Here is a 13,966-nt window from a genome sequence, read left to right as displayed (position 1 = left end):
ACTGATGCATAGAATAAAGGAATAAAGTGCTGTTGCATTGTATTTTTTTTCTCTGTATTCAAAGAGCCAAAACATTTTTATTATTTCATCGAGGGAGCTGTGTGAGGTCTTGTTTTTTTTTACGGGATGAGTAATAGTTTTTATAATTTATATTGCATGGTGGAATTAGCAAAAAGCAGCAATTTTAGCAATTTTTCTAAGCTGTTCACAGTACAGGATTTAAAAAATGTGGTCTGTTTATTGTATGGGTCATTAGAAATGTGATTATACCAATTATGTATAGTTTGTTTTTTTTTTCTATTTTTATATACCGGTATATATTTTTACATAAATAAATGTGTTTGTCGGCAAAAAAGGTGATCTGTTGTTTTTTTTCCCCTTGATTTTCTTACTATTTTTACTTTAAAAAAAATCTTTTCTACTTCAACATGCAATCTACTGATCACTCATCAGTGATTTTATCAGAGTGTATTATTTCTGTGACAAATAATGTTACTGTGACAAATAAGCACCATACATGACGGACGTAGGGGTCATTATTAGGCCCCTTGCTGCCATAGCAACCCCTTAAGCACCCCACAATCACATCTTGGGTAAGAGAGAGAGCCACCTCCCTCCCTCTAACCTCTTAGATCCCGCAGTCAGCATTGACAGTGGCATCTATGGGGCTAAACTGCCAGAATCGGAGTTAACTCCAATCCCAGCAGTGACAACAGGGTCACAGTTGTATAATACAGCTGGCACCCACAAGTCATGGAGTGGACATAGCTCCTGAGCCTGCCCCATCACAGCGTCGTACACATACGGCACTATGTGCTAACTACCTACCTACAGTGCACATACAGTGCAGTGAAGCTCACCATTTGCCACCCAGCAGCCAGCATCTGGACTATGGAGGCTTATCCTAAGGCACTCATGCACACGGCCGTTGTTTGGGTCCGCATCCGAGCTGCCGTTTTGGCGGCTTGGATGCGGACCCATTCACTTCAATTCTTGTGCGGACAAGAATTGGCATATTGACGACCGCCCGTTCCGCAAATTGCGGAAGGCACACGGGCGGCTTCCTTTTTTTGCGGATCCGCGGTTTGTAGACCGCAAAAAACGGCACGGTCGTGTGCATGTAGCCTAAGGGTAGACAACTATGTTACAGTCCTGGATAACCCCTTTAAGGGGGTTGTGTAAGAATTGGGGGGCTGGACCTGTAAGGGGATGCTTACTTACCTTCTTCCCAGCGATCCTCACTCCTCCTCCACACCTGGCCCGCTCCACTGCGCTCCCTTGCTAAAAACATCCAGTTTGATGCTGCCTGCAGCCAATCACTAGCAATGGCGGTGTACGGCTCCTCTTACATCATTACAAATGGTCACATGACCCAAGGGAATCAGGTCACCACTATTGCAGGCGGCGGATATTTTTAACAAGGGAGTCCAGGGGACCATCGCAGGCTGGGAGAAGAAGCAGCGGGGAGCCAGCACCAGGAACCAGGTAAGTAAGCTTCTCTTGACGGGTCCAGCCAAGGGGGAGGGACCCCCTTAAGTTTCATTTTATTGCGATCTATTTATTTTACACTGATGAAGTCATACTTCTCTGAGTCAGAAACTAGTCTATATATGGTACCTACGTACACACCGGGTCTCGGCTCAAACAACATGTCACTGAGCAGAGATAAAACAGATCCTCCAGGATGTGTAGAGAAGGCCACACTTAATCCTTCAAACATCTCATATTAAAGAGGTAATCCCATCTAAGACATTTATGGCATAGATTTTATTCCTATTACGCGTGGATGTGGCTACATTGTCCCTTTACAACCAAGAATGGAACATTTGCATATGTGACAAAGATCTCAACGGTCCACAGGCCAGTGCAGGCCACCATAAAGAGCTCACAGAGGCCACCTGCATGGTTATTACAGATTTCTCCTGCTCTCTTTCAATGATCCTAATGAGCACAGTTTATTATGGAATTGCTAGTTAAGCAATGTTCTATTATAGTCTTTAAAGGGGTTATCCCAAGAATCAGATAAGTGATAAATGTTAGATTGGGGTGGTGGTGGTGGTGGGGGGTAGGATGTCTGATAGTTGGGATTCCCACTGATCCAGAGAAATGAGGATCCCCGGGTCTATACTCTGAATGGAGCAGTAATGTGCATGTTCCTCCTCCGTTCCATGCACTTTTGTGGCACTGATGTAGATAGCACTACGCCAATCCCATAGAAGTGAATGGAACTGTGGACCAAAATGTGCACTACTGCTCCATTCAGAGAGGGGAGGCAAAGACCCTCTGTTTTGGGGATTAACAGACCCCCAGCAATCCAACATTTATCACATATCCTTTGGATAGGTGATTATTCTGTCACTGATGTACGGGAGAGAAGTCTCTGATGAGTGTAAGTGGCAATAAAAGATAGTGAACTCGCTATAATCATTCCTCTAGTGACACCAGTTCTCTGTAGAATTAAAGTGAGGGAGATGCAATGGATATGCCTATAGGTAATTTATTGAATGTACTTTGAGAAACGATGACAATGCATGTAATGCATGTCTGACAAATAGGTTGCGTCTAAACTTCATGCGTCGTAAGGACCTTCTGATTTCACAGGGTCATGTGATATGCTAAAGTCACGTGGATTTTATGCAGCCGCGGGATGTACCTAAAGGGTAATATCTACATCCCGTGTGTTGTGTTAATAAAGATTAGCAATACAATATAAAATTTATAGTAACTAGTCCTAATCCTGGTGTTTAGGTTAAGCTGCATGGTCACTTTGAAATTAAGGCTTTGAATGTGATGTTAACCTGTGATGTCACAAGGTCCTTACAGCCCAGGGACTTTAGACACTACCCTGACAAATAGCAAAAGACTGCAGAATACAGGAGGAGGAGGAGTTACTTGATGAATGACATAATGAAATACAACCATAGATAACTTCATAAAACCAACTATTACTATGGCCACCAGATGGCAGCAAAGTACACTAAGTACAGTGGATAACACATAACCCAGAATACAAGAATGGATTCTAAATAAAAGCCATAGCTGGGACAGCACTGTTACAAATAGTTTTCATGGGATAACCCCTTTAATAAATATGTCTCTGAGCTTCACTTTAAAGTCCATGGCATTGAGGAAAAGAGCAGAAAATTCCTCCACTCACCCAGATCTGCAGCTTCACCCTTTTATCATTTCGATAGACTGTCTTCACCTTGAAGTCTATTCCCACAGTGCTGACAAAAGCAGGCGTGAAAGTGTCATCCGCATACCGGAACAGAAAGGACGTTTTCCCCACGCTGCTATTCCCAATGATCAGCAGCTTGAACATATAGTCAAAATTCTGGTCCGAAGCATCTCGATGTCCGTACCTTGGATCGTTGGCAGAGGCCATCTGCAAAAGGTGGACAAAAGATTAAGGAGACCGTTGGACCTGGTAGGTTATCACAAGTGGTGACTTAAAAAAAATTAGTAGGGCATGCCAAGACATTCCTGAAACAGGGTGCAGCTCCACACATGAGTGAGAAGAATGTGGGAGACTCTTTACCGGTGGTCTTTAACCTGTGACTGTCCGGATATTGTGAATCCGCAGATCCTGACATACCATAAAAGCTGCAGCCTGTCCGGGAATGCTGTAGTTGCCCAACTGTTGGGAGTGCCATAGGTGGCAAACCAATACTGAGCAGGGACCATTCCAAAGGTTCTCCTACTGTCCTCTAATAGGATCTGCTCTGGTTATAGCCATATAGCATGTGAATACAGCCATGAGAATATGACCTCCGGCGGATAAATAAACAGCTAAAGTTGCAATTCATCAAAAAATAAATAAATTAATCTATTTTAACAAGCTTCTTGAATTCATGATTATTCATCTAATGATATTCATGAGCCCCATGGAGCTTCTGCCCTAATCAGCATCTAATTTACAGGACTTGATAAGGAAGACATTGGTTAACCCTTTCCATGCTCTCCTACCTCCACATACAGTAGAAGCCAAACCTAACTCTCTTGCAGCTACAATATCTTAAAGGGAATGTGTCATCAGAAACGGACCTATTGTTTAAATCAAGTTTTTATGTTGAACAGTTTTTTAGAACTTTTAGTGATTTTGAAACATTTTAATTTTAGTTTCATAACATGAGAACGCTGACTGCTGAAACATCCAAACTCCCAGGATTCCGCCATCTGATATTTCGGGGGACATGCCCCTCTTCATAAGACGTCCTGAAACGTCACGTGGTGGAATCCATGGGAGGTAAGACGCGTCAGCTTTCTCATGTGTGAAGAAACTGTAGTGACAATTTGGTGGACTACAAGACAAGGAGTGGCCCATTATGTAAGTCTTCAGAGGTAGGTGCATATTTGAAAATATTGGACAACTTTGTTCATGTGGATGCTGTTGATCCATATGGAAAAGAGGTTTGAGGTTCTTTTTTTTGTGTGTGTCCATTTACTTGAATGGACCAAAAATAACTTTTCATAATTGCTTACTGATATACAGCAAACCTCTAAACATAGGAATCTTTTTGCCAAAAAATAAAATAAAATAGAAAAACACTACAAAAAAAGGGGCATTTTTCCTTAAAGGGGTTGTCCGAGTTCAGAGCTGAGCCCAGACATATCCCCATCTTCACCCCTCCGGCCCCCGGCGCTCTCCCTTGCCTGTGCTTTTTTGTTTACTTTAGCACACTGCTAGGCAGAAGTTTCCACCTAGCAATGTTCCCGGTGATGTCACCAGCACTGATAGGCGAGCTTTAGCGTTGCCCTAGCCGTTTTGCAGGCTAGTGTAGTGCTAGAGCCCACCCATTAGTGACGGTGACGTCACCAGGCTCACTGCTGTGTGGAAGCCTCCGCCTTGCGGTCCCTATGGAGAGCTCGGTATGTTAACGGATCTCCAAAAAAATGCCTTTACCCAGCGCGATTCAGTGCAGGGCAAAGGAGAGCATCGGAGCATTTCCTGCTCCGATGCTCATATCAGGTTCAGCTCTCAACCCAGACAACCCCTTTAAAAAAATATTTTTTTATTTGCATGTGACATGCATTTTTTATTTATTTTTTTGCTTTTTGTTTCTTAGAAGATTCATTTTTCAGTTTTCTTTTTACATATGTGTCCTGTGTTTCAAAATTCCCATAGACTTTCAGCTAATATTTGAAGTTGGCGTTTTTCCTGCAAAAAAAAAAAAACACACCAAAAATGTACATAAAAATCCTTAAAAAATGCAAAGAAATGCTATAAAACTGTGGCCCATATTAACTTGTCTAGACCTGCACCAGATTTATCACAGGGGCTCAGGCTGAATGATAAATGTGCTGCAAGGGACAGACACTTCTCTCTGATTCTGTACCAATTTGTTGGCTTACTTTGAGATACCAAAAATGTTGGTGCAAAATGGTGCATTTTAGGCCCCTTTCACACGGATTGAACGCATTGCACCCTCACTGAATCCGGATCCATTCACTTCAATGCGGCTGTGCACATGAGCGGTGATTTTCACGCATCAATTGTGCGTTGCGTGAAAATCGCAGCATGTTCTATATTGTGCGTTTTTCACACAACGCAGGCCCCATAGAAGTGAATGGGGCTGCGTGAAAATCGCAAGCATCTGCAAGCAAGTGCGGATGCGGTGTGATTTTCACGCATGGTTGCTAGGAGACAATCGGGATGGTGATGGACCATGTGATGGACCATGTGATGAGCGCAGTGATGTCACCGAAGGTCCTTTTCCTCCCAGGTCCTCATAGAAGAAGAAAGAAGAGAAGCTGGGCTGCTTGAACAATTTAATTATTTTTTAACCCCTCCATCACTATTTTACTAAGCATTCTGTATTAAGAATGCTATTATTTTCCCTTATAACCATGTTATAAGGGAAAATAATAAAATCTACACAACACCGATCCTAAAACCGAACTTCTGGGTACCAAACATGCCGATTTTTCTCACGCGCGTGAAAAACGCATTAAAACACTTTGCACTCGCGTGGAAAAATTCCTGCAACGCAACCGCATCTTTTTGCGCAACGCCAATGTGAACCCAGCTTTAGACAATTCCTTTTTTTTTATTATACTCTACCCACTTCCACTAAACCATGCCCTTTTTTCGAGCATGATAATAAAAAGTGTGGAAACCCCAAACTGCACCAGTTTGTGCCACTTTTTTAAAACAGATTTTTAAATAGTAGTAAATATGGGCCCATGTATAAATCCAGCTTTATGCATTCTGAGTCCCTACAGCAGGGGTCAGCAACCTCCGTCACTCCAGGTGTTGTAAAAACTACATCTCCCATCATGCACACTTGCTTGGCTGTTCTCTAAACTCCCACACAAGTAAAAGTAGCATGCTGGGAGTTGTAGTTTCCCAACAGCTGGAGTGCCGAAGGTTGCTGATCCCTGCCCTACAGGGTGGTTCCTCATTCGAGACCTTCATTTATTACCCATAGTGGAGAACGGTTACAAAAGGAGTCTTATTCTCATTCCTCCTGTAATTCTTCATTTCTCCTGTGGAGGCGCTGCAGGAGAATTGAACACTTGGTTCCCAAGCAATCAGGTTATTGTCAGTGGAACCTTCTACCCAAAGGAGATTTAAATAGCAGAGAACCCCTTTAATTACAAAAAAAATTAAGACTTCAAAATGATATTCTCATCCAGTGACTGAGAACAACGTGTAACGAGGCTTTAATATTCATTCTGTAATCAGCGGCCCACATAATGTCAGCCCAAACGATGCGGCTCACAAATGAATATTTCAGCTGGATACAAGCTCATTGCCTCTATTTTTGTGTTTTCGCTCCTTTCACGTCACCACTTAAAGGTCACTCATCCAAGCTGAAATGAGTCCATCCATTCCAGGTGTCACGCCGGCTGCCGCTGCCGCCGCCTTTGGTTTCGTCGTCAGACCCGTAACGAACGTTACCGCTGGCAGCAGACTCCTCGCCAAACACATTTAGTGAATTATTAACAAAGAAGCAGCTGCTTAAAACTTGTATTTGCACAAATCTTGGGACAGGCATCTTGAGAAATAAGAGGAGCCTGTGAATTGCTAAATAGGAGACTTGTTCTGATGCCATTTCACAATATCCTTTTGTTTGCGCTGGAAATTCACACTATAAAACCAGTTGACTGCACCATACATAGCAGTGGTAGCGGGCGTTATGGGGGAGGTTTATCATGCCCCCCCTGCGTCAGAATAGTGGCTCCAAAAAGTTGCACATGCCATACTTTGCACGAAAAATGTAAACTTTTCCCCCTCTTATGCCGTGCGTTGGAGGGGGCGTGGCCTGCATGACATAATTAAAGATGTTTTCCAAGATTTCAATATTGATGGCCTATTGTAACGGTCGCGTACACACACACAGGGGGGAGGGAAGTGACCACTGCGCTCCACCCTTACCCCTGGCCCTGCCTACTTGCCTCGCGAGTCCTAATGACAGGGGACAACTAGACGGCAATCCCTAACTTGGACTAAGTGCAGGGATGACAGACAGACAAACAACAGAACGTGAACGGACCGAGTCAATACCAGGAAAGCTACAAAGTACAAATGGAGCAAGCACAGAATTGTCAGGAGAAGCCGGGGTCATAAATACCAGGAGAGTCGTGTAGTACCAAAGGAGTCAGCAGAGGATCGTCAGGAGGAGGCCGGGGTCAGAATACCAGGAGAGCAGCAAAGTACACAAGGAGCAGGCAGAGGATCGTCAGGAATTCAGCAGGAGGTAAGTACGCCAGGAAAGACAGAACCACAGGTGGAACCTAAATTAACAGGCAACCTGTGGCCAGCAGGCTGCCTGTATTTATAGTGGGGAGTGAGGGTCATGTGACGCGGCCAGCGTCACATGACCGACAGACCAACCAGTCGAGCACCGAGTGATCAGCTCGGCGCTCAAGGCAGACTTAGGAGCAGGGAGCCACCCAGCTAGTAAAGCCGCCCTGGGAACGAGGTCAGACACAGATCCTCGCTCCCGAAGCTAAGCAGCAAGTCTGCGGCTAATGGGGGACGGAGTGCACCTTCGGAACACCTATGCTCAGGATAATTCATCAGTACCTAATCGGTGGGGGTCCCACTCCCGTCGATTAGCTGTTTGAAGAGGGAAGCCCGCTCCGGTGAGCAATGCGGCCTCCACACAACATACAAAGTACCAGCGTCAGATGTCCCATCTGAGCACCAGAGGATCCTCTGGTGGGCCCAGGCCCTGATACCATAGTGGGTCCCAAAGGTCCTGGATAAAAAAAACTAATTTGAAGCTTCCTTTTTTAGCCAGTCACTTGCCGCTAGGTTCTACAGTATTTCTTTGAATCAAAACCTATTAGACTTTATTAATAATATGGGGGTCGGGCCTAAGAATAACTTTCTCTGGTGGGCTCAAGGAACTCCAGTCTGACACTGTACAGCGCCATACATTGTATAGTTGCAGTCCATTCACTTGACTGGGACTGAGCTGCACAGTCTATGTGACTCACTGTAGCACGGCCTCTTCAAAGAGCTGATTGGTGGGAGTGCCTGATGTCAGACCTCCACCAATTAGATACCGATGACCCATCCTGAGGTTCGGCCACCAATATTCAAGCCCTGGAATACTCCTTTAAAAATGACTTAAAGGCTATGTACACCTTTGGTGGCAATTTTTATTATTGTATTGTACTCATTTTAAGCTAAAAATCATTTTTTCAATTGGTCTTTATTAAAAATGATGTGCTGTTTTCCCTGCACAGCTTTAAGTTTATCTACTACCAGGATCTGAATTTTCTCTCTGCTCCATCAGACAGCTCAGCGGATGGACTCCTTATCTCTGATCTCTGACCTTATAAACACTCATTATAGCTCAATTCTTTTTCTACTGATTAGAATGTGGCTTAAATAGTGTTTATGCCCTCTTAGTAGTTTTAGAGATAAGGTTTATTAGATGACATGCACAAAATGTAAGTAAAAAGTACCAGTCACACAGCTAGAAAAACAGTTAACCTTTTGTGACAGAACGGCTCAATATTTTTTAATAAAGAATAATTGAAAAAATGATTTTTAGCCCAAAATGAGTAAAATGCAATCATAAAAAAAATGTCCCTGAAGGTGTACATAGCCTTTAAGTTTACGACAACTCCTTCCTGACATAGATTTCAGAATCTCAGCATGGACCTGCCAACATGCGCCACAATTATTAAGGAGCACGCGCGCCAACTGAAGCCTGGCCATATGCTCTGTTGACATTAGCTTCATGACTTCCATTCAGCAGAATCTTGACCACTTTGAGAGATCTGCTTTGATATGGATCTTAGGGCTCATGCACACGGACGTTTTTTGCTTTCCGTATACGGGCCATATTTTGATTCCGTATACGGTCCGTATACGGAACCATTCATTTCAATGGGTCTGCAAAAGATGCGGACAGCACTCTGTGTGCTGTCCGCATCCGTTGCTCCATTCCGTGGCCCCGCAAAAATTATGAGGCATGTCCTATTCTTGTCCGTTTTGCGGACAAGAATAGGCATTTCTATAATAGGCCTCCTGTTCCGTTCCACAAATTGCTGAAGGCACACGGGCAGAATCCGTTTTTTGCGGATCCGCAATTTTCGGACCGCAAAAAACGGCACGGTCGTGTGCATGAGCCCTTAGGCTAGTTTCACACCTTTGGTCTGAAACTCAGGCATGGCAGCGGTTTGTGTCCGGCCGGTTCTCCGCTTGTCTGCCGGAAAGCGTACGGATCTCTGCCAGACCCCCATCATATTTAATGAGGTCGGCGGAGATCCCGTCCGCATCCAGCAGTTCCGGATCTGGTGAATTCAGACTGGCTGTTCTCAGGCTGGTGTGAAAGTAGCCTTAACAAATCCTGATGGATCCCATAGACATATTGCATAGTTGCTAACTGTCCCAAATTTGCAAGGACTTTCCCTGATTTTCAGAGACAGTCCCGGTAAAGTTAGGCTGCCCCGGGCCGAAAATGGGTGTGGCTAATGATATTATCGCCTGTAAGTGGGCGTTCCCAGGCACCGTTGTGGCATTCCCATGAGCTGGGTTTTGGATGCTCCGATTTTACCAACCTAAACTTTGATAAGTATGATATTTGGTCTGTCGGCTTTCTGCTACAGACTGTGCTTTTCTATACCTAAAAAAAATGGAAACCCAACAAACCCAATGGCATGGAGACCTGTGCTAATATGAACAGAGCCTTAAAAACGTACAGTACATGATCAGCCTTTGTTTTTAAGAGAAGCAGTCACCGGTTTTATGCTGATCTGATGGCAGCAGAAACTGATGACCCTGAGTAAAATGCTGGGTCACTTACTTAAAGGCATACCTCCCAAGTGTCCCTCTTTTGGAGGGACAGTCCCTCTTTTTGACCCAAGTCCCTCTGTCCCTCTTTTTGATCTGAGGTATAGTTTTGCATTATTACATTTACAATATTTCCCTGGTTCCTATCTATATAGGAAGTTCTATATAGTTAAAGCCAACCTTGCATGTTATTTCATTATTTAAAGTAATTTTGATTTTAGAAATCTTTATATTCAGATAATGTTTGCGCTATTGTGTAAAAAAAAAAAAAAAAGCTATTGAAGTATATACGGTAAATATGCAGGAAAAGTGGACATTTCACATAATAAACCATAAGCGTCCCTCTTTGACCGTCCAAAAAGTTGGTTTTTTATCTTCATACTCGTTTGCATTCCAACAAACCAGCAGTAAAATGCATTGAGAGGACTCCTCTTAGAGTCCTCTCCATTAGGCCTCTTGCACACGAACGTATTTTATTTCCGTGTCCGTTCCGTTTTTTTTTCCGTATGCGGAACCATTCACTTCAATGGGTCCGCAAAAAAACGGAAGTTACTCGATGTGCATTCCGTTTCTGTATGTCCGTTCCTGCAAAAAAATAGAACATGTCCTATTATTGTCCGCATTACAGACAAGGATAGGACTGTTCGATTAGGGACCAGCTGTTCCGTTCCGCAAAATACGGAATGCACACGGATGTCATCGTTTTTTTTTTTTTGCAGATCCGTTTTTTGCAGACCGCAAAATACATACAGTCGTGTGCAAGACGCCTTAGGGCTCATGCACACGCCCATTGTTGTCTTGCGGTCCATTTTTCACGGATCCGTGGTTCTGTATCTGAGGTTTTTTTCTCTCTGATTTAAGTCCTCTTCCGTTCCACTATTGCACAAAACATATCTGTATTGTTTCCGTATTTGATCCGTTTTTTGCGGATCAGAAACGGAAACAGTAATTTATTAATCACCAAACGCATGAGCAATATGGGCTAGGCATAGCAATTCTACAGTATGGATCCGCAAAATACAGATAATACGGATGAGCATTCCATATCCTTTGCAGACCCATTGACTTGAATGGGGCCTCGGACTGTGATTTGCGGACAATAATAGGACATGCACTACTTTTTTGCCGAACGGCCATGCGGACAAACCGAAACGGAATGCACACGGAGTAAGGCCTCTTGCACACGACCGTATGGCTTTTTCTGTATTTTGCGGTCCGCAAAAAACTTATCCGCAAAAAATATGGATGACATCCGTGTGCATTCCGTTTTTTGCGGAACAGAACAACTGGCCCCTGATAGAACATCACTATCCTTATCCGTTATGCGGACAATAATAGGTCATGTTCTATCTTTGAACGGAACGGAAATGCGGAAACAGAAGGCATACGGAGTACCTTCCGTTTTTTGGCAGATCCATTGAAATGAATGGTTCCGTATAAGGTCCGTATATGGAACACAAAAAACGGAAAAAAAAAAATGTTTGTCTGCAAGAGGCCTATTTTTTCCGTTTACAGGCCATTCATTTTAATGGTTCCGCAAAAAAAAAAAAAGTACTCCGTATGCATTCCGTATTTCCGTTTTTCTGTTCCGTTGAAAGATAGAACATGTCCTATTATTGCCCACAAATCATGTTCCGTGGCTCCATTCAAGTCAATGGGTCCGCCAAAAAAACGGAACACATACGGAATGTACTCCGTATGTCTTCTGTATCCATTCCGTTTTTTTCCGGAACCATCTATTTAAAATGTTATGCCCAGCCCAATTTTTTCTATGTAATTACTGTATACTGTATATGCCATACGGAAAAACGGAACGGAAGAACGGAACCAGAAACACTACTGAAACAAAAAACGGAAAAAAAGGATCCGTTAAGAAAGGCCCGCAAAACACCGAAAAAGCCATACGGTCGTGTGAACGAGCCCTAACTTCTGTATTTTCTACAGCCCCATTGAAGTGAATGGTTCCGCATACGGTCCGCATTAAAAAATGAAATGGAAGCGGAAAGAAAATGCGTTTGTGTGCATGAGCCCTTGTGAGCACAGGAGTCCTCTCAATGCATTTTACTGCTGGTTTGTCGGAGCACAGTGTCAGAATGAAAGCAGAGTGTGAAGATACATAACCGGACTCGGCGGTACTTCCACCATACACCGCTCGCTCACTCTAGTTTGGGGGGTATTTTGGAGCCGACAGATTCCCTTTAAATAGACCTCGCTGTTTTGCTAAAAATCTGCCAAAAAAAATGACATTATACTGGGGAATTGCTACTGAAGCAACTTTATTTTACTTTATCTGCTGTAGATGGATGCTGTCTTTCAAACGAAATCCGTATTTTATCTGTGGGGTTTCTATATGGCTATGGCTATAGATCAGTGCAAAGTGCAGCCTTAGCTGAAGGCTATCATCTTGGGGTACGAGTCTGACAAACCACAACCGACGCTAAGTCATGATCTAGGATGACTCTTGCCCTACGCTGTGCCCGTGGGCTCCCTGTAAGATACATGCATTTTATACATGGGCTCATGGACTGGAAGGCATAAGGAGGAATCGCTGCTCCTCTTTGTATCAGATGCAGAAGAAAGTAGGGCAATAATCTGTAGGGTCTTAAAGGAGTTCTCCAGGACTACAGAAAGATGGTTGCTTTTCTTCCAAAAACAGCACCACACCTGTCCACAGGTTGTGTGTGGTATTGCAGCTCACCTCTATTGAATTGCAGGTGGCTGAGATGTAATACCATACACAACCTGTGGACAGGTGTGGTGCTGTTTTTGGAAGAAAGCAGCCATCGTTCTTGTAATTCTGGAGAACCCCTTTAAATGCTCCTCCAATTCACTGCAGAACAGGAGAGATTTGGTGATAAAACATGGTATCTCATCTAAATAAATCAGACATTCTGTGATTACTGTCGTTCATCGGGCAATTGCAATCTTTAAACAGGTTTGCCAGCAGCAGCTGAATACGGTGCTCAGCTATTTGTGGCAGTCCCATAGAGATGAATGCAGTGTGCATGCTCAACCTTCTACTCCACTCATTTTGGGGATCCCCATGCGGTACGGGGCCTCCCCCCTCATGATTAGTGGGGGTATCTAATATGTGGATAGGGGATAACATGATGTAACTGGAATACCCCTGTAAAGGGTACCAGCACCTGAATCTCAATACTTTTATAGCTGCGTGTAGTATAGCCACTAAGTAATTCAATAAAATGTATCTGTATAGCGCCACCTGCTGTTTTTTTGTTGTTATTTCTTGTCCACCTCACTCAGGTGGTCGCACCTGCTCAGTTTAAACCTTCAACTGTCACTGACCATATCTTCCAGATAGAAGCTGTGATAGTCACAGGGAAAGCGCTACAGCAGAAAGGACACCCCCCACCCCCCTTGAGCTGTTATAGGGAGAAAGCTGCAGCAGAAAGGGCACCTCACCCCCACCCCTGAGCTGCCAGCTTAAAATAAATCTAGCCGAGCAATTGGAGAATAGGGAGATCTCTGGATCCATGTGAGGTACAGGACTGGTTCTAGCTTTGTTAGAAGGGTATTGTCATGTACTACCGTATATGATATTGATTTTCATTTTTTGCATTAATCATGGCATAACCCTCTTAAGCCCCCCTAGTGGCAGCTACAAACAGACAATGTTGTCATTTTACTTTACGCTAACAATCAGCCAGCATAATATGCCGCCCTGTGTAAGCAAATCACATTAGGACGAATTAC

At 43.7% G+C, this 13,966-nt stretch overlaps 1 protein-coding gene across 1 annotated transcript in view; it reads right to left on the bottom strand.

The window, feature by feature from the left end:
• The window catches only part of RAB3B (RAB3B, member RAS oncogene family), an 89,997-nt gene that overhangs the window by 62,562 nt on the left and 13,469 nt on the right, over window positions 1-13,966 (bottom strand). Inside the window, exon 2 of the mRNA XM_040408084.1 lies at window positions 3,158-3,385. Within this exon, the coding sequence (XP_040264018.1) occupies window positions 3,158-3,385 (228 nt within the window). The remainder of the gene's footprint in view (window positions 1-3,157; window positions 3,386-13,966) is intronic.

This window comes from Bufo bufo, chromosome 9 (genome assembly GCF_905171765.1).
Source record: "Bufo bufo chromosome 9, aBufBuf1.1, whole genome shotgun sequence".
In the NCBI taxonomy this organism is placed as follows: domain Eukaryota; kingdom Metazoa; phylum Chordata; class Amphibia; order Anura; family Bufonidae; genus Bufo; species Bufo bufo.
Note: the sequence above shows the minus strand (reverse complement) of the source record. Positions and strands in the feature narration are given on the sequence as shown.